Source organism: Plectropomus leopardus, chromosome 17 (assembly GCF_026936395.1).
Source record: "Plectropomus leopardus strain MGB_pleo_1.0 chromosome 17, ASM2693639v1, whole genome shotgun sequence".
NCBI lineage: Eukaryota > Metazoa > Chordata > Actinopteri > Perciformes > Serranidae > Plectropomus > Plectropomus leopardus.
The window spans coordinates 23816888-23838145 of NC_142192.1; the positions used below are offsets into that span (position 1 = coordinate 23816888).

The 21258-nt window shown below is 39.4% G+C and overlaps 2 protein-coding genes across 3 annotated transcripts; one reads left to right on the forward strand and one right to left on the reverse strand.

Moving 5' to 3' along the window:
- The first annotated feature begins 232 nt into the window (after positions 1 to 232).
- On the forward strand, positions 233 to 3717 carry clec3bb (C-type lectin domain family 3, member Bb). Of its 2 annotated transcripts, none has more exons than XM_042506338.2 (3): positions 233 to 391; positions 575 to 676; positions 2622 to 3717. In XM_042506338.2, the coding sequence occupies exons 1-3, from the start codon at positions 298 to 300 to the stop codon at positions 3026 to 3028; spliced, it is 603 nt and encodes a 200-aa protein (XP_042362272.1). In that variant the 5' UTR covers positions 233 to 297; the 3' UTR covers positions 3029 to 3717. The 2 variants fall into 2 exon arrangements, with proteins under 2 accessions (XP_042362272.1, XP_042362273.1); XM_042506339.2 differs by having other exon boundaries at positions 578 to 676.
- A 169-nt stretch (positions 3718 to 3886) lies between these two features.
- Positions 3887 to 20503, reverse strand: cdcp1b (CUB domain containing protein 1b). The gene is made up of 13 exons (XM_042506337.2): positions 20194 to 20503; positions 17083 to 17307; positions 15507 to 15848; positions 15138 to 15353; positions 13779 to 14120; positions 12977 to 13192; positions 12157 to 12513; positions 11327 to 11692; positions 9530 to 9727; positions 8300 to 8656; positions 6572 to 6925; positions 6402 to 6483; positions 3887 to 6110 (listed from the first exon to the last, which is right to left on the reverse strand). The coding sequence occupies exons 1-13, from the start codon at positions 20255 to 20257 to the stop codon at positions 5612 to 5614; spliced, it is 3618 nt and encodes a 1205-aa protein (XP_042362271.2). The 5' UTR covers positions 20258 to 20503; the 3' UTR covers positions 3887 to 5611.
- Positions 20504 to 21258: the final 755 nt, after the last annotated feature.

A 21258-nucleotide genomic window follows, 5' to 3' on the forward strand; every position in this document is an offset into this window, starting at 1 on the left:
GAGCCAGATGAGACACACACACACACACACACACACACACACACACACACACACACACACACACACACACACACACACACACACACACACACACACACACACACACACACACACACACACACACGCCATCCTTTAACGCTTCTGAGGTTGTTTTTCCTGCAAATGGCAGTTTTAGAGTTCAGTATTTTTCCTTGTTTGGAGAGGTGAGAGGGAGGGTATGAGAAAGAGGAGAGAGAGAGAGGGGCGGATAAATTGTGAGCATCCACGCTGGATCAGCCTCATTCAACAGGTCTCACCATGGAGTTCAGAGGAGTGTGTGTGCTGCTGGGAGTACTACTACTGGTGAACTGCTCGTTTCAGCAGAGTTCACAGAGGAGGATCGTGAAGAAAGGTAGACATCTGCTCCATCACTGTCTGTGGCAGTATCTCTATATATTGGATTATCATATTTGTTTCATGAGATTTTTTTTTAAACTGCATATTTTCTTTATAATTGTGTGCTCAAATGTCCTTGAAACAATTAATAAAACATTAAAACCTGATTTGAATATTTTTGTGTCTCTGTTGTTGGAAGCAGATACAGCAAAGGATGCTGCCATAAAGGAGCTACAGAAACAGATCGACGATATCGTCCAGGAGCTCAACCTCCTGAAGGAACAACAAGCCCTGCAGACAGGTGAGGGACAACCTCTGTCTGTCAGCCAGTCGTGCATGATAACCCCCCAAGTTGTTTTTGCAAGAGATTTAAAAAGAGCACACTGAATTTTGATTGTCAAAACTGCAGCTTTATGATAACAACTTTGAATTAGCCACACACAAACACCATAATGTAACTTTATGTGTTTTGTTAGTTACTCACTGTTTGATGGTCCAGTTGGCTCGACATTTGTTTGAGTTGAATGATGTTTGGAGAGTTGCTGGGTAAAGCTAGAAACTGGTTTGTCTTACTATCATGTCAAAACAAAAAATCCTAAACACTTCTTAAAATAAATAGGGTATTTACAAAAAAACTCAAAGTTGTAAACAGCAAATTCATCAAATAATAAACTAACATTAAATCAAACACACTGTGTGTGATGACTGTTCCCATAATTATCTACCACAGTCAACTAGTTTCAGCACAGCTGCCTTTAATTAGAGTTCCTGAGATGCCAGGTGAGGTGATACTGCATAATTGAGGTACTACAAAAAACTTCCACTAGGTGCTGCTAATATATTTACATTAAATTGGTTAAAAATAAAATTAGAAAGTTTCAAGGGCTCTAACAGAGAGGCTCATACAGCAAAGGTCATTCCAAACCCCTTTCCAACCAAAGTTAGCACTTATATCAAGTTAAACACCTGAAAACCCACTAAAATTTGTGGCTGAGATGACAAAGAATTGCAGAAGTTACAAATGGTGGTGCCACAAAAGGGACAGAAATTAGTTTGTCCAGCTAGGGGCCACGTCTACCGCTGCTGATTGGAGCCACAGCTGATAAATACCTGTAACTACTGCAGGGTCATTTGTCCTGGGAATTAATGCTGATCGTAACCTTTCCCACTAAAGACAAACCCTGATGTTAGTGATTATTTGGTAGGTTTTTTGTTGTGTAGGAAGGAGCTTTAGAGACAAAAGCTTGATTTGAAACCATGAGCATTGCTATTTTAGTTTATAATGTACACTTAAAGACAATATTCCTACTAAGCTGTTCACATGGCTATTAGAAAATGAATAATTCACTAACACTCCTGCTTACAGCTTCTTAACAAGGCTGTGTGTTGCAAACTGTGGTAAAAAACCCCAGTTGAGACAAATATTTTAAACTGGCTGTATACAAGTTATGCTCCTAAAACCCCAATAATACCAACATATCCCACATGTCTCAGTTGGGAAATGCTAAATTCAGAAAGCGGCCCAATACAGAATATTTTAACAGAATATGCCATTTTTCTGACCTGTATCAAATTCAGAATATTGTCATATTCAGAATAATAGTGGAATATTTATGTGCATATAACTGTAGTCATTGACACATAAAGTCTGGGGCAAGGTGACAAGTAGAGGGTCAACAGGGGCCCAACATACATTTTCTTGCCCTTGGGCCCCCTAACAGATTAATCCAGCCATGGTTAGACTTGCAGATTAGCTGGTTTAAATTCCTGAACCAGTAAAATTTCTGCCTGCTGAAGAGCCCTTGAGCAAGATTAACTTCTTTCAGCCTTAGACATGCAATCGTTTGGCTGAACCTGCTTTATAGTCAGTAATGGAAGCAGACAAACGTTAGTGTCATGTTGGTAATTGGATTGCAATGTGAACATTTAAAGGGACGAACATGACATGAGCTACAATGTTCAGCGCACCAAATATGCACTGAACTTGGAGTGAACAGTCTGTATGCTATGTATCTCTAAAAATAAATTCAGATGGGATACATGTGTTGTTTTTTGAACTGCAAGTCTGAATCTGGAGAGCACATGCTAACCTCTGTTCGGTACACTAAATGATATCCAGTTGTTCCTGAGAAATCCCAAAATCAAATACAGAAGACTAGTGCTTCTCACATTACTAGAGGACACCTGTATTGTTTCCAACTGAAAAAAGAAAACAAATCTAACCACCCTTTTATTTGTCTTTTCAGTCTGTCTGAAAGGCATAAAGATCTATGACAAGTGTTTCTTGGCCGACACTGTGAAGAAACGCTACCACACTGCCAGCGAGGACTGTAACGCCCTAGGCGGCGTCCTCGGTACGCCCACATCCCGCGAAGCGAACGACCAGCTCAGAGACTACATCCGCCAGAGCATTGGCCCGAACGAACAGGTCTGGCTTGGCATCAACGACATGGTGACAGAGGGCACTTGGGTGGACCAGACCGGCTCCAGCATTACATACAAAAACTGGGACACCTCCAACCACCGGTCCCCTCAGCCTGACGGCGGGATGTCCAGCAACTGCGCCGTCCTGTCCGGGGCCTCCAGCGGGAAGTGGTTTGATGAGAACTGTCGTGAGGAGAAGCCCTCCGTGTGCCAGTTCAACATTGTTTGATCGCATAGACTGCCAATGTTATAGCTGCTTTCAGTGTGTACGTACTCTCCCTGCAATGCCTGCTTCTCTCAAAGGAGCTTTAAAACAGTGGTTCTCAGCTGGTTTTGCATCTGGACTAAATTCTGATTTAGGAGTCACAGTCAGTTGCATAAGACATCGGGGTTTGTTATTTTTGACAAAAGTGATCTGGTGATGTATCATTTGCAGCGGTCCTTGTGGTCACAACAAAACCAGAAGCGACGGAATAAGCCAGAGATTGTACACATCAGCTCTTCCACAGGACTAAAACATTTCTGCCTTCATTTCATAGATTTATGTACATATTCTCCTTAAAAAAAGACAAGATTATAATTTTTGGAATAATTCTAATGCATATATTGGATGTTAATAATTCAAAATACCAGTACTCCTGCAATCAAATGTGTGTAGGTGCTGGCTGTCATTTTCCGCACATCTCTTTTAACGGGTTGAGAACCACTGGTTTAAACTCAGACATCCTTTCACCTTTACTGCATTTTAACGACAAGACTCACATGGAGCTGGAATAATAAGTGATATTGCATTAAAGTAACTCCACTTTTCTCCGCATTCTTAAAAAAAATTATTTCAGTTTGCTAGCCTTGTAGTCTCTTATAATGTCTAGCCTGATGTAACCTGAAAATTTAACATCAATACACTATGAAAACCCATTCCTCTATGGTCATTTCTTTAAGGAGAAGTTTGAGAAAATGCAACGAAAAAGAAAAATTGCATACAGCAACTTTAAATAAGAAGACTGATCCACATTATTTTCTCATTTGAGAAAGAAAGAAAGTGTGTTTCTGAAAATGTCAAACACTGTTCCCAAAAGTCAAAAGGCTCGGTAAAGAAATACAGACTTTATTTTAAATTTAACATCTGCAGCTGCAAGAAATGTGGCGCAACCATGTGATCCTGGCTTCCACATTTGTTGTTTTCAGTAAAAACACTTCTCCATGGTAAACATTGGCTGCTGCTCTGCAGGCTGAAGACGTCCACACCCTCCTCCACCTCTCTGTTTTTCATGGCCAGAGTTCCTGTGGCTGACATTTGTTTTCACCATCCAGGATGTAAAAGGTGATCGTCACAGCATGAGAGGGAAAATTCAGTTTGATGGCAGTCGTTACCTCAAGAAGTAAACTGTTTGCCCACTGGACCTTTTTCCTAAAATGTATTTCCAAAAAACAAACAAAACTAAATTGTATTTACAGGGATAGAAAAAACAAAGCTATGTAAGAACAAAACGGGTAAAGAATATAAAAACACTCTTAAAACAAGGCCAGTACTTTTTAAAAATTGGTCCTGCTCCTGAATATGAATCTGAGATTTTTAAAAAACTAAACATATAAAGCATTAAAGGAGTAATTTGACATTTTTGCTACTTTCTCTCTGAAAGTTGGATGAGAGGATTGATATCACTGTCATATTTGTACAGTATGTTACAGCCAGCATTTACTTTACCTCAGCACAAAGGCTGGAAACAGAGAAAACACCTAACGTGACACCACCAACAAAATGTGTTTAAAGGCCCTGACACACCAAGCAGACAGTCAGCTGTTGGTCAATTTCAGACCGTCTGCGAGCGTCTTTTGCAGCATGTTCCGCGCCTTTGGCACTAGTCGTCCTTTGTCATCTCTTTTTCCAACGATTCAGCCTGTTGAATCAGCGTTGGAGCCCGACGGTGAGTGAAATCACAGTGAATGTCAGTTCAGCTCCGTGGACGAGACGAAAAGTGAGGAAAGTAAAAAAAAAACAGCTAAAGTCAAAAAGGCGAGATCAGAACAGTTCTGTATTATTCGGTTAGTAGAGTTGTTTTTGTTATTGTTCACTAGGATGTTCTTTGAACATCTGGTTGTGTTGTTAATGTGCAAACTGGTCAACAAGCGTCTTGAATCTGTCTTGTTGGTCTTGCAGTTTCCCTTTTTGATTGATGAATACAGACTGCTGCCACCTGCTGGTATGGAGAGTGAGATTTCCTCGCCGAACACATGTGCTAGTTGGTCATTGGCTGGAGTCTCTGCGATGCGTTCAGGAGCAATTTTTTGGCCGAGACACAGGTGACATGAGGTGACACGACAATTTACTTCATCAGTGTTATTCCTTGATGTCACTGTGGTGTGTCTCGGTCTTAATCCATATCAGTTTAAGAGGGTGGATTAGGTGGATTTTGTGACCTTTGGGCAGAGCCAGACTCGCTGTTTCCCCTTGTTTCTAGTCTTCATGCTAAGCTGAGCTAACAAGTTGTTGACTGTAGCTTCATATTTACTGAACTGATGTGAGGTTGTAACCGTTCTTCTCATCTTACTCTCAAAAAGTATTTTACAAAAAGTATCTTCCAACATGTTAAAATTCCTTTAGAAAGACACTCACAGCTTCGAGTCTTAAACCTTTAGAAATGAGCTCTGACGAGGACGACGTTCACATCACATTCAGAAGCTCGTCGATCTCAGATTCCCTGAGTGTGATCGAGGCACAGAAGTTCACATCAGTACCATCTGGAGATACTCAGTGCTGTAATGACAATCCAGTAACAGCGGTCCAACATGCAGCTACAGTCCTTACACACTACAAAGCGTCCTCCGTTATCGGCGGCTGTGGTTCCATGTCGGCACCAGAGAGCCGGATCGTATTTATATCCCCCGTGCTCTTGAACGTGTACAGTTCATTCACCACCATCCTGCTGTCCTGGAAGCCGAGGCTGTCCTGTCGGTCAATGGGCGTACGCGGACGGGACGGGATGAAGGACTCAGACGGGTCTAGGAACGTCTTGAATTGGTCCATCTCGGGCTCCGGTTCTGTGATTACAGGAAGACCCGGATCAGTGGGGCCTGTGAATGTCTTATAAGAGTCCACCTGTGTCCCGTTGTAGTGGTCCTGAATGCTGTCGGCATAGCTGAAGTCGCCGAGCAGGTGGCCGTACACCATCGACTCATCTATGGAGGCGTAGACGTGGGATTCATTATCAGACCGAGCTTTGCTGAAGTGCCTGTCACCTGGGCGGAAGATATTCCCTTTGCCGATGTAGATGGACGACTCCTTGTTCATTCTGTCTCTCTTCTTTTTCCTGTTAGGTGACGGCAAAACACAGACAATAAGAACATCAATAAGAAGAAGAGATCGACAATGACTCAACATCAACAACCAGTTACAGACAAATCTTATAGAATACTGACAAATATTTATCCCCTAAACCAGCTCAAGTCAAAAACATGATACTTCAAATGCCCAAATACAAACCAGGCCCCATAATCAACAAACCTAAGACTAACTAAGACATACACTTAAAAAATAACTAACTACAGCTTTAACAGTTTGATGAATACGGGCTCAAAAGTTTTGTCACAGTTGTACTCACTTTGTGACGATGCAAACAACAGCCAGTATGATGAGCAACAGCAAAAGAGCTCCTGCTATCCCGAGGAGGATGGCCAAGAGATCTGTAGGGAAAAAGAACATGTAGCAAAATTAAGCTCTTAAGTTTTGTTGATTTTTGTTTTTGACATCAAGGACTAAATTGCTACTTACTGGTCTTCTTCTGTAAAACGATTTTGGTCACCGCACCAAAGTTTCCCTCCTCTGGTATACAGTTGGACATGTTGAGATAGAAACTATGTGGCACCTCCAAGTCCTCCGCCTGCTCGTCCTCCCTGCGGCTCATCAGCTCTTCCTCGTACCCCAGCATCCTCACCTTGATGGCGGTGTGTCTCTCTTTACATTTGGGCTGGCTGACGTTGACGAACTGCGTGAGTGCCTTGTACTGGCTCGGCAGAGAGACGATCCAGGAGACGGTGGAGGAAGGCTTCATACCCTGAGGCCAGTTGGGGGTCGCCAGCAGGGTCGGAGATGATGCCTTTGGACTGACTTTGTAAATGATTGTCTCTAACAAAAAGGATGGAAATAATGCAGAGTGTCAGTACTGTGTCCTCCATCATTCATGGTACAATAGTGCCCCTGTGTGGAATTTAAAAGTAGAGTTGATTTGCTCTATTTGACTACAATTACAGTGAAAAATCACAGCAGCATGACAAATGTGAGGGAAAACAGACCCTCTTACCTGGGATGCAGCTAAGGGTTACTTAGCTTACTTACTTGATTAATGAATTGTTCGGTCAATAAAAATCCACTCTGAAAATCACTCAAATTAATTACAAACCTGTCAGAACTTTCTTATGTTGATTAAAACCATAAAGAAAGGATGACACAATGAAGCTTAAACAATATGTATATCAATCAATTTGTCAGGAAGTTAAAAGTTTTTCTAATTTTTCAAGCAAATACAAATACCTCTGTGCGGATGAATACCTCCGTGCGCCAGTTAAGTTGCGCTCACAGTTTACATCCATGTCTGTAAAAACATGGATGCCTCATACACAATAGATCTATACAGTCAGCTGAACTTCGAAGTGGGCACCCAAAAATAGTCTCACCAATTCAGTCTTTGACCAAATGTCTCCCCTCCTGTTTCTGGACAGAAAAGTGTTTTTGCGGAGTATTTTGATATCACAGTTGACCTTTGACCTCTTGGATATGAAACGTTAGAACTTGCATGAAATTTGAGCGTATGGATTCTTGAGTTATGGTTAAAAAACACATTTTATGAAGTCACTGTGTCCTTGACCTTTGACCTTCAACAACCAGATTCTAATCAGTTTGAAGAAACTCCCCCAAGGCCATCTTCAGCTATCGCGTTCACAAGAACGAGACAGATGCAAGGTCATGGTGATAGTCAAAATCTTCTCAGTTCATCCTGGTGTCTACTTGAACGTTTGTGCCAAATTTGAGGAAATTCTCTAAAAGTGTTCTTGGGATATTACATTCGCAAGAATGAGACAGATGAGGTGACAGGGACCTTGACCTTTGGCCTGTGATCACAGAAATCAGCTCATCTTGAGTCAAAGTGGATGTTTGTGCTAAATTTGAAGACAGACGGACAACCTGAAAACATAATGCCTCCGGCCTCGGCTATAGCTGGCACGGCATAAAAATGCCCCAAACTTCTTAAATTTGAGATTTTTTAATGACAATCAGCTGTTTTTCTTAGACATACATGCTGTTAATCTGGTGGTAATATAATGGGATTTGATTGTTTTTTGGACGAAACATTTAACATGAAGAAACCGCCTTGGGATTTTGGTATTTATAATAATTTCCTTTTCACAGTTTTCTTCCTAACGAATATATCCATTAGCTAATGAAATAATCTTCAGATTATTAAAAAGTAAAACATTATCCTGAGTTATATTCATATTTTACCTGGAATCTCCTCACTGAAGCTCACATTGAGAAAAGACCCCCCGGTCTTGCTGAAGTCCGGGACATTGGCTGTGATGGAGACATTTGCGTGCACCTGAATTTTCTGGATGATTCCTTTATGGCAGAAATCTCCAAGAGAAAACCCATCGTCCTCTGCCACATGCAGCAAGAAAGACTGATTACACTCCTGGCCGGGCAGAGACTGTCGGAGGCTCCCCGTGGGCGACATCAAGTCTATGGTGCCGTCCTGAGGGATGGTGAGGTGCCAGGTGAAGCTGTGGAGCGGCATCGGCAGACAGGAGTCCAGTTTGGGCACAGTGAGGAGAGTCGCAGAGCAGGTCGTCACATTTTGGCACCCTGTTAATCGAAGGAATTTTTTAAAAAAAGGAAATGTTAAAGGGTAAGTTTAGTATTTTAAAACCTGGACCATATTTTCCCATGATTTTGTGTTTGAGTGACCAATGGGAACAAGGATTTTTAAAATTTATCCAGTATTTAGACTACATCATCGAGTTACATCCTCTGAAAGTGCTTGATTTTGCCACCGACAGGCTCATATTGGTAGTATAAGTGACGGGCAACACTGTGCAAAGGATCCCTGCAGAGAGACCTTTTGTTCAAGAGTAGGATCCTCTACATCTGCAAAAAAAAAAGCACTTTTAGCGGACATAAATTGGTGGTGCACACGCTCAGAGTGGTTACACTGTAGTCTGTTTTGCATCTTCCAGCTGCATGTGTCACTCAGTACTTGAGCGGTTTAAGGCATTGTGGTCTCCAGTAATCATTTAGACACAGAACCATCAGAAAATAGGCCCCAGTTAGAAAAACATGTAAGTTACCTTTTAAATTCCAAACTCAGGGAATAGCCCAAGTAACAAAGACATAATTTGATTTGAGACTGTTTAGACTAACAGGAAGTAAACATATTTTATTACTGATGAAAGTAAGATGATACTGTTTGTGCTGTGCTTGATGTTTTATAGTCATTCTTTTCTGTTTTTTTTTGATATCTAAATCTGCAAATGAACTTGAACTTAAACTATGTCAGTCTTCTCTAACACTTAGCAAAAAGGCTTACCCAAAATATGTAACGATGTCTTTAAGACTTGAACAGACTTTGTACTTCTATATTAATATTTATTTAACCAGGAAACTGATAGACATCAACCTAAAAAAACCAAGTTCTTTACAGTAACAACAAAGAAATTGAATAAAATAAAATCATCTTACCAATAACTTTACTGGCAGTCAGGCGCACATCTTCATTGGGACAGTCGAGGAACGAGAGGCTGGCCTTGGTGCCTGCGGCCACATTTATCTTCTTCTCAATCTTAGAGTCGATGCTCATCTCACAGTACGGATCAGAACCCACTTTCTCTATCTGCAGGGACACTCCTGGCCGTTTGGTCAGATCCACCGCACACAGAACTGAGACAGAAATACGACAAAATCACTATATTTTAGTCATATAATATAGTATTATTTTGATAAACGACATCACAGACATGCTGATCCGAACAGTCGGACAGAAGTATAACTCTTTTACTTAACGGTGCTGTACGAAACTGTGATAAACTTAATGGTGCTGAATCCTGACTCTTTCCGCTGAGCACTTAACCACAAACCCCAAAATCTTTGGTATTTGATGACCTGAAAATGAGACTCAACAGTCAACTATCTTTCTCCAGAGTTACATACAAAACCTTTAAAAATAATTATTAGAAGTAAAAATCCTGCATTCAACATCATACCACAAAGTACAAAAGTACTAGCATTAAAGTATGCTTAAAAGTAACAAAAGTGAAAAAACTCATTATGCAGAATGGAGACACACACACACACACACACACACACACACACAAACACACTGTACTTATAATTATTGATGCAATAATACTTTGTATACTGTCGGGTGGCTTAACCAATAATAATACATCTTTTACTTGATTTATACTGTAATATTTATAGTAATAATCTAAATCTGGAAAGTAGCTTGTAACTTGAGATGTCAAATAATATAGCAAAGTACAAAACAGTACAGTACTTCAGTAAATGTACTTTGCTAAATTCCAGCTCTGAGATAAATGTATTATCTAAAAATTTGTGGCATTTTGTAGGTAAAGTGATGTATATTTGGACTCATGTAGCCCCAGTTTGTGCCTCTCATTTTTTCGTCATTACATTGAAGTTGCACAGCTAATTATTAGATTTTCCCAAAATAAACAATCTTTAAAAAGCCAAAAGGGTCCTTTAACAAAACTTCCAAAATTCCACAAACACTTATCAAATCATCTAGATTAGGCATGTCCAAAGTCCGACCACTTTAATACAGCCCTCGACTTTAAAAATACGGTATAATGAGCCCGCCCCTAAATATTGGTTAATTTGCATTTTTTCCGTTCTTCTCACAATGGAAAAATTATAATGCAGCTTGCAGACATGCATCAGGTCGGAAATTATGTGTTTTCATCAAGAGACAGTCAACAAACATACTGACATTTCCTGCTCTGTACTGGACACGGCCATAACAAAGACATGTAAAGTGGACGGTGAGGTCCACTTCAGGAGCTGAATACAGTTGAATACATTTTAACTAAAAGATGGAACAGTTGCATTTGTCTTGTTTGTTTTTAATCTTTTTTTAAAAACCTTTTTGATGCAAGAAGCAGCTTGCAGCCAGGTATTTCTGGCCCCCGTTCAAAAAAGTTTGGACACCTCTGATCTAGATTAAAAAAATGTTCCATCTGCTGCATGAAACAAGATTTGTGCCTCAAACTGTGAAGATATTTCAATATCAAGGTCGCCAGAAAAAGACATATTGTATTGTTCTTTTTGTGCAACACACGCACACTGGTTTCTCAAAACATTTGAGTGTGTCTACAGCATAACTCCGAGCTCGTTTTTTTTTTTTTTTAAATTGAGAAAAGCATAGCACAGCACACCTCCATCGGTTTCTTTTTCTCCTTTAACACTAAAGTGGTAAAGAGAAAAAAGAACATCTTTCTTTTTCTGTTTTTAACACTGTACCTGGATGTCCGCTCCTCATGACGGAGACTCTGTAGCTCAGGGCGAGTCCCTGCAGCGTCCTGTTGGTCTCACAGTTCTTCAGCACCATGTTGAAGTTGCCCTGCTGATGCTGCGGCTGAGGACCATCCAGAGGCAGTTTGGTCACCTTCTTGCCCTCTTTCTGGTACTCCACCTCCACCACCGCGTCCTCGTTGAGGCACTCTGGAAGTGTGTGATCACGAAACTGCATGGAGTAGTTGTGCATGCCGGGCACCGTGAAGTCCCACTGCATCTGCTGGTTATCGGGGAAATCGCCGGGGTAGTTGGCTGTGATGAAGTCTGTGTCTGATACACCTCGAGGCAGGCTGACTTTCACTATGGCCGCCACTGGAGAGAAACAAGGAGAGAATATTGTGGTTTAAAACATCAAGAGGAGGCCACTCATATCAATATAAATAAACACGGAAAGCAGTAAGTGTGCTACACTGAGCGTCATAGTTTGACACGGAGGGCCACTGACCGAGCATCAGTATTTGACAAGTTGGGAGAGACGATGTGTTGCTATGTTTAAGTGCAATAATCTGCACACACTTTTTTTTAATGCACAAATGTAAAACATTATGTATCTAACACACTGTAATTGTATTTTAAATTAATCACCATCTGTTTTTCAATAATAAATTGCTTATATTTGGTTTTGGTTTTACGGATTTGTGCAGCCTGTGTGTTACTGGACGATGTCTTGCTGTCACTGTATGTATGATGTTTGATAGAGTTTGTCTTCCACCTCAGCGTGAGATGGACCACATGTTGGCGTGCAATAAAAATGAATAACAAATTTACAAACTTACTGCTGGTCTCAGGACCAACGTTGAGTTTGAAGTTAATGGGGTCCAGCTTTCGGTCCCCGGGGACCTGCAGAGACATTCGGCCCTTGTAGCGAGCCAGGATGGTTGTCACTGTTCCTCCTTTGCAAAAGGTACCGATGGTTGCCGGCCCCGTGCGCAGATAGGTGACGACAGAGTACGTGTGCTCATCCGGACAGGTCTCTTCGTTGGGAATCTGTCGCATTCCCGGTTCTGGGAAGTCCAGCTGGAAGGCGCGGGTGGAGACGACTTTTAAATCCCAGGTGAAGGTCCGGTTGAAGTCTGGGAACAGCGAGGACTCGGCCTGAACGATGTCTCCCGAACAGGAGGTCTCCGTGCAGTCTGCGATTAGGAGAGAAGAGCACATAAGTGATTGTTCTTTAGTTTTTACAAAGAGTTTTGTGTTTACAAGGATTCACACAGCTGCATCGTTAAAAAATGAATTTGTCTGTATGCAGGAAATCATACACTGATGGATTATATTATCAAATCTAAGTTCTCTGACTTATAAAACCTCAGTCAGAGCATCAATGTGAGTTTTCTTTCTAAACAAACCACACAGTTTTAAATGGACTGTGTGCCTAATGTCATGCTTCTATAAAGACACGCCAGTTAAATTTGTTATAGTTTGTTCAAAAATACTGGTGAAATTAGTAAGAGACTGACTAAAATTGAGTGTTAAATAACAATGTGAAGAATGCTATCAGGAGTTACCTGTTATTTTATTTCCTCCTCATTAAAAAAGTGTCTTTGATGAGACAACTGACGAAAAAATCTGTTTTTTTTTTTTAAATGATCGACATACCAATTTCTCTGTTGATCTCCACACTGAAAACATCCTGAGGTCGAGGACAGTCGAACTCTACTGAGGTGTTGCGAGCGTCTCTCAGGGTGAGGACATTTGGTTTGCATATCGGTGTGGGGTCCTTCTTCTCACACACATTGCATTCTGGGTCACTGGTCACCCTGCTGATGGTGATGATGGTGTCGGGATCAGGCTGCACGGACATCATTCTACCTCCTAAAATTTAAAAAAAAATGGTACAATAAAACTTTACATTTGGTTACATTTATTTCCAGTCCTTATGCTTATATGTTTCTTTTATTGCACTATAAACTTGTACTTTGTCTTGTATCTTTTTTTTTTTAAATTAAGAATCCAGCAGTGATTTTAGCCTAAATATCAAGATCATAATTTACTGCAGACAAAAAAAAATTTTCCTACTACAAATAGATCATAAACCCTTCGATATAGAAACAACTCGTTGATATCAGTTGAATAAAATAAACGTTATTGTGCTTATTAGCCAGACAAACCACATCTCCCCTGTTTGTTTCCATTTGATTACAGGCGAGCCTTGCACTGTCCAATATGGCGCTGCAAAGGGCTGACACGGCGTCTATATTTACGTCAGTGGTCAAACATAAAACAGACTGAAGCTAGCTTTTAATAACTATCACTATCAGTGCACTTTTTGTTGATCAATGAGCATCAGATCAAGACTAAAATTAAATCTTTGTCATTTTAAAGAACATAGCATCACATTTTAGGAATATTTCTTCACTGTATTAGTTTTCTTGCGTGACCAAACTGAAGGTGAACTTGCCTCTTGGTGTTGCTTTGACAGTGAATGGATCCACTTCGCCTCCTTTGGGCACCTCCACGGTCACAGTCGTCGCTCTGAGCAGCTTCAGCGGAGAATCCGGCCCTCCTTTACAGTAGCTGTTCGTTTTCATGTTTCCGTCACTTTTTGTCGTGCTCACTATGTACTGGTAACCATCTTTGCAATTTTCTGCTCCAGACATCTCCTTTAATCCACCAGGGAAGTCCAGTGTTAACACAGTCCTCTCTGGTATGCTAATGTCCAGAATTAGGGATCTTTTAAAGTCCTTGAAGAGGTTTGGATCAATTTCTCCTGCTGCGGCAGTGCACGAGCTCTGGGTGCATTCTGAGAACAAAAATGATAAATGTTTAAATTTGAACAATTTTTTTGTCTCTCTATGAGCACCACAGAGGAAAAAGAGCTTGTACTATTATTATTTGTGACAATTATTATTTAACAGTATTATTCTGTAAATAAATGTGCACATACAGTATATGAGTGAATACTGAAAAAAAATTTATTTATTTATTTTTTTTTAGTAAATGCTGAAAGAAATACAAACATAAATGGTTTAACAAATAATCAGACATAGATGGTAATGGATTAGGACACATATGAATAAATAAATAAATATATATTAAAATTATTTTGACAATTCTTCCTGTATTTCAAAAACCTTCAGTTTATTTCTGTATTTCTTAAAAGTGTTTACTTCTACATTTCTGGTGTTTCTAATTTTCTGTATTTCTGAAAAAATACAGAAATAAGTAAAAGTAGACATTTTGAAATAGAGGGATTGTAGAAGAAGATAGTTGAAATTAATTAAAAATGACTTGCTTCCGAAATAATTACTAACGATTACTAATATTTTCACTTGACTTGTATTAAAATATTAATGCCTGTTCGATGTACAGCTTATGTATATTTATTTTATTATAAAATTAAAAAGCACAATATTTAAGAATGACATCAATATAAAATAATATATTAAAATTATTAATAATAAAATAAATGTATTTCTGTTTCTATTTAACGTTGCATTCAAATATTGATTTATGTGCTCTATAGAGCCTGTATATATTTATTTAATGACGAAAGTAAAATATATTTTTAAATTGTTTTTATTTTATTTTATTTTAAATAAATCAATAATACTGTAATAAATGTATTTCTTCTTTTATTTCTGCATTTACTCTAATATTTATTTCAATGCTGGGCGTTTTTTATGAAGAAGAAGAAGAAAAAGACATTTTTTTTCAAAACATTTTTTGTTTGCCACACATAAGAGTTACAATTTAAAACGACCCCAACATATGCTGGGCATTAAGGTACATGTTGATATGTAGCCTTAACAGTTCTCACCTATATTCTTCTTCATCTTCACGCTGTACACATCCTCTGGCTTTTGGCAGCTGAACTCCAGCGAGAGTTTCTCTGCGTTGGTCAGTGTTTTCTCTGTGGGGCTGCAGTCACTGGTGGCACCATTACCAGAGCAAACTTCACACTCTGCCTCCGTAGGATCTCGGCTGAGGAGCACGGTGGTGCCTGAATCAATGGTAACGACCATCGTTCGGCCCTCTAAAGGGGTGAAACACAACGAGTGAGGAGTGAGGATTGAGTTGCACTAAATGTTTGTAAATCAGTCTCTAAGTTTGTGCGGTAAGTTTGTTACAGGTCAAAGTAATATCAAGAGTTGTCACTTTCATTTTGTATCCAGAAATATTTTCTTACTTATTGGTCCAGCGGAAGCCGAGAACAGCACAGCTTCGACCTGAGCCTTTGGTTTAACTTGCAGAGACACGACGGCTCCGCTGAGCAGGTCTAAACGAGTCACAGAACCATTTGGACAATACTGAGTCGGGCCTTTGCCGTTTGTTTTGGATGTGGTCACCAAATACTGAAATCCGTCAGGGCACGGTTGTGACGACTCCATCAGCCCCGCTCCGAGGATGTTGAGAGTCACGGCCGTCTTCTCTGGAGCCTTCAGCTCCCAGCTGAAGCTCCTGCTGAACTCTGCGAGGATGGAGGGCTGAGTTTCTACTGTCGACGGGCTGCAGGCGTCTTTAGTGCACTCTGGATTCAAAATGGAGAAAAGAGTAGTTGAACTATTTCAGCTCTTGTGCAAAATGCAAGTCAATTAATTATGTTTTTATGTGAATTTATAAGGAGTTTAATATTTGCAGCTCCCTAACATTATATGTTATATCCAAGGCACCACGGATTTTTGGTTCCTTTATCTCAAGGAAGCAACTAGATACGGTTACAGTCTCAGAAAACATCACAGTTCTCAGGTATTCTGTATGCACAATTATTATAATCATCAGCTATAATTACGTTTAAAGAGATAAAAATAGAAGGATTTATTATAATAGTGACTTGAAACCTTTTGTTTCCAGCAGCTTTTTAGCCAACAAACGTGGGTGTTTTTTAAAGACGTGTTGCTGTTTTTGCTGAGTTTCCTGCCGGTTAGTTCCATGAAAAGCGGCTGTTTTTGTGCCAAAACATTTTACCTTGGGAGTGCCATGGCAAAGCAATTTTAATGTATTTATTAATTTTTCTTAAGCAAGACAGGGCTGCATTTTCTGCAGGGTTGGTGCAACAAAAGCAGTCTCTTTTTTAACCAAGATATTGCTGTGTTCCTTGCAGGGATAGTTGCACAAAAAGATGTTGACTTTGCAGCGTTTCCTGCCAAAATAGCTCCACAAATTTTTTTTTTTCAAACTAAGAAAATGCTGCATCTACAGTGGGCATAGTGCCACGCAGTTGTTTTTCATGGAAAAGTAGTTGTTTTTTTATAGAGACTTTCGGCACAAAAAGCCTTGTTTTCCTTTTTTTTACCGAGACATTTCTTTCTTACGGAGATAGTGCCATGAAAAGCGGCTGTTTTTTAGAGACATTAACAACTTCTCAGGCTGTTATTGTGACACAAAAATTGTTTTTAAAGCCCAAATATGGTCTTTTCCACATATAAACCACAGCATTTTTGATATGAAAGTATCGATTTATCCGCAACATAATGACGAACAAATGTAACCTGACCATAGTGTGCGAAACAGTACAGTGCCATTTTTTTTCTTGTGATTTGGGATGTAAAAAAAAGGTTTACCTTATTCACAGAAACAACTTCACATGTAAATTCAAGCCAATTAATTTATAACTAATTCATTTGAATATCGGACCCCAGACAAATACATATTTAAACAATTTAACATCTATAATCAAATTAATTGGTTAAAGACTCCAAAGAGTAAAGCTACACCTGGTCCTGATTGGTTCCCTAAACAAAATCAATCCCCGAATAACTCACCGATGGTCCGAGTGATGGTCACGGCGTACACCTGTTCGACGGGCTCGGAGCAGTTGAACAGCAGTTTGACCTCCTTCTCAGGGACGAGAGACAGAGACGTGTGACAAGACGTCTGTGTGTCGTTCACCCCGCTGACTGTACACACGGCACACTGAGCAAACTGCGGCCCGGCGGTCACCGTCACTGTTGAGCCTTTGTCTGGTCGGACCGTCGTCTGCAGACATACTGAGGAAACAGATCGGAGAGAGTTAGCTACAAAGAACACGTATGTGCTGAAAGCTGAGTTCAGTGACCTAAAGGTGTGACCTTTGATTTGAGGAGAAAATTACAGCATAAAAACAATCCAAGAGAGATGAAGTAATATTACTGCCACAGTGTTTTTTTATACCTCAACATCAGCTTATTGAGTGCATGCTGCTGCATCAGTTAATTAATTAGTTGTCAATTATGAAATGAGTCAATGAACTGACAACTTATTTAAAAATTAATTAATCGGTATTGAGTATTTTTTTAATTAATTTTTATAGAAAAAACGTGTTTTTTCTCTGATTCCAAAGTCTTAAATGTGAGTATTTACTTGCCTCTTTCCGCCTTTGTGACAGCAAAATTAATATCTTTGGGTTGTGGACAAAACAAGACATTTGAGGGAATTATCTTTGGGTGTGGGAAATACTTTTCACCATTTTATAGACCAAACAACTAATCAATTGATCAAAAATAATCAAGAGATAAACAACAATGAAAATAATCTTTAATTGCAGCCCTAGAGCATGCTGAAACACATCTGGACTGAGTCTTTGGATATTGCACAAACACACATTCTTTCAGGCAACAACATTCATCTTTAGGGATGTCCTGATCAAGTTTTTTTGTATGTTTGTTTGTTTTTTTGCCTCTGATGTGAGTCATTTAATACTGAGTATCCGCCGATACCATTCTGGTACTTTTATTTTCTTTAAGTGGGCTCCTCCTTTTTTGTCAACTATGTTGCACGGTGTTTCCCTGCCATGCTCGGAGGAGAGACAGACAGCTGTGCAGAGCTTACAATAACCACACTCTCCACACCAATTCATGAATGGAGTCTTATTAGAGCTAACAGACAATAAAAATAAACATGCTGTTTACTGTATCTTTACATTAATTGTGTATTTTTATCCTATAAAATGTATTTATATTAAAACAAACTCTAAATAGTAACATTACAGTTCATATGACTTTTCATGTTGTCTTATCCTTTGCTAATGTGCATGTGATCATATGCCAGCAACAAGGCCAAAAAGATCAAGGGGAGGGTTTTTTTATTTCATACATTGTTATTTTATAATACAATAAATACATAAATAGGGTATTAATATTAAAAAGCATTAATGAACAATTTGGACGCAGGAAACGGTTTTATTAATAGGTTGCCGAACTATTCAATTTTCGGGTTTATACATTGTATTTATTTAAAAAACTACTTAGTAATTACAGTAAGTATCGGATTAAGGTTTCCTATCAGCAGGTTCTCAATATGATATGATGGGATTGAGATCCAGGGGCAAAAAACTTTATCTGGACATCCTGGATATATATTTTTATATTTAATTGTATTTTTCTGCTATATTTACATTTTATAATTTTCCAGTACTTGCTTTTATTTTCATATCTACTTGCTATGTTTTTTTTTTGCACCAATACAAACAAAGTAAGAGAAAACCCACTTGTCATTAAACCAGATTCAGATCCAGAAAACATAGATTCTCTACTTTTGTGACATTTTTTGACTTAGAAAGAGAGAAAGGAAACATATGAGCGGATATCAGTGTATTCACACTGAGCTGGACACCATCAGCTCTCCTGAAAAACAATTTAAGATATCAGTTCAACACTTTAGTTAGTCTACAAAAGGAACAAAACACACAAACGGTCAGACAGTTTGCTGTTGACACTTGTGCAAACAGAGTGGTATCAGGCACACCTATCCCCCGTTCTGTAGTGACAGACCAAAGCAAATGAATTAATTGTTTTCACATAATTGTGAGTCATCTTGAATGCTGAGTAAAGAGAGGGGAACCTGTTTTTAAAAATAACGACTGTGTCTGTGATATTTGACTCCAATGCAACCTTATGCCTTTTGGGGAAATTGTCTTTAACAAACTAACACGAAAGCTGTAAAACTACATTTTATCTTTTAGTTTCACATTTGTCCAAACTGTAGCTCCAGTCACAATGTCATTATAATTTACATAAACTCTGGTGGCGTGGTTTTTGCTGCAGTGATGCGGCAGATTTGAATGAAAACACTTTATGTTTTTGAAGCATGTGTGAGCTGATCTGCATAAGTTCTCACATAAAAGGAAAGCAGGAATTCACAACCTGAACTTGCAAGGACTTGAAGGCAACACAAAGCAACAGTGCAGCTTTTACATAAAATGTAGGCTGGAGGGTTTCTTGTGACAGCAAACAATGGGTGTGTCGAGGATGTCACTGGGTTCAAAATAGTCATATTTAGTGGAAAAATATAAGTATATTTGATTATTTCCACAAAAGGCTGTTAGAGAGAATAAATTCAGCATGCAGCTGGTAACTTTTTAGTGACAAAGATTGCTCAGAGTTTAAATTTAGCAAAAAAAATATGATAAAACGCCCGCCAGATTCATAGCTCAGCTCAGCAGCAGATTGCAGGTCAATCATTAATGAAGTCGTGATGAATTCATGCCTCCAGGAAGCTCCATAAATGCCTCATAAAGCTTTTGAAAATGGAGGTCTGGAAGTCACACACAGGCTGAATGTGAGCGTTTCGCTGTCGGAGTCAATCAATCACACTCAAAGCTGACTTAATGTCTCCTGTTATCTCTTAATTTATTGACACAGAGCTTTAAACACAGCATGTAGAGTGCTTTACATGACTGCATACTTGCATTAAGTTCAACTTGAGCGCGTTTAATCACACAGACAACATGCACTCTGCTCAGTTTGACCCAATTGGCACAAACCTGTAGCCACAATGTTTGTTTTAGAACATTTTTTGTATCCTTAAGCAACAGAATTAGAGGGAAAATGTGTGCTCAAAACTTTACAAAACTATAAACGAGCATTTTCTTGCTGATAGAGAAATTATTATCCCACCTGATGAGTCGAAGACCGTCAAAAACAAAAGCCCCAAAAGCGCGCAGGTCAGACACAGCCGCATGTTCTCCAAAAATGATGTTTCTGCTGTCAAACGACGTAAAAAGTTTTAAAAGACGATTTAAAAGCTTCAATTTCTCTCTTAAATACACGGTTGCATTTTCATTCACGTTACAGCGACAGCGTTGACAGCCACTTCCTGCTCTGCGCAGCGGAGGGCGTGGTCCTCAGGTAGGTTATCTGCCCAAACTTGACAGGTGAGGAGGAGGATCAGGCGCTGCCGTTGTACCCTTGAGCAGCAGAGATGATACTCATAGTAAAGACTTGTGATAAGACACGAGTCCTTATGTGACTCCCTTCACTGTGAGGCACAATGGGTGCCCTATTTATAAAGAGCCAAACATGCCAAGGATAGTTGGCATGGAGCGGTGGATCCCCAAAATGAGGCAGCAGGGTGTGGAGACACAGCTCCGAGGACAGATAATGTTTACCCAACATTAATATTATTACATACCACAAACTAACTCTGATCAGTGCAACCATAGGCGGATTATAAGAAAAATAGGGTCTTGGGCACAGACATGTAAAAGGCCCCATCGTCCTTTTTTTGTTTTTCTTTCTGTTTTGTGTCTCTTTGAAGTCATTTTGTGTCTCTTTGAAGTCATTTTTTTACCTCTTTTAGTCATTTTGTATCTTAAGGAGGTCATTTTTTGTGTGTTTGAGGTAGTTTAGCCTCTTTTAGATAATTTTCTGCATGGTTGTCATGAGCCTGTTTGAGGCCAGTTTCATTCTTCTGAGTTAATTAGTCATTTTTTTGGTTGTTCTTTGTCTCTTTGTAGTAATTTTGTGTCTCTTTTTGGTTGTATTGTGTCTCTTCAAGGTAATTTGTGTCTTTGAGGTTGGTGGGATTTTTTTAAAAATAATTTTATGCCTTTTTTTGGTCATTTTGTGTCCTTTTGAGGTCGTTTTGTGTTTCTCTAAAGTCAGTTTTTATTTTTGTTTTTTCATCAATTTTGTGTCTCTTTGTAGTTATTTTGTGACTCGTTCTGGTTGTTTTGCCCCTTT

Excerpts from the sequence above, each read along its gene's own strand:
- clec3bb (XM_042506338.2), top strand. The coding sequence starts at position 298 with ATGGAGTTCAGAGGAGTGTGTGTGCTGCTGGGAGTACTACTACTGGTG. Across the intron at positions 392-574 it reads GAGGAGGATCGTGAAGAAAG|CAGATACAGCAAAGGATGCT; the intron begins GTAGACATCTGC and ends TGTTGTTGGAAG. Across the intron at positions 677-2,621 it reads ACAACAAGCCCTGCAGACAG|TCTGTCTGAAAGGCATAAAG; the intron begins GTGAGGGACAAC and ends TTGTCTTTTCAG.
- cdcp1b (XM_042506337.2), bottom strand. The coding sequence starts at position 20,257 with ATGCGGCTGTGTCTGACCTGCGCGCTTTTGGGGCTTTTGTTTTTGACG. Across the intron at positions 15,849-17,082 it reads GACCATCACTCGGACCATCG|AGTGCACTAAAGACGCCTGC; the intron begins GTGAGTTATTCG and ends TTTTGAATCCAG. Across the intron at positions 6,111-6,401 it reads GTTGTTTGCATCGTCACAAA|GAAAAAGAAGAGAGACAGAA; the intron begins GTGAGTACAACT and ends GTCACCTAACAG.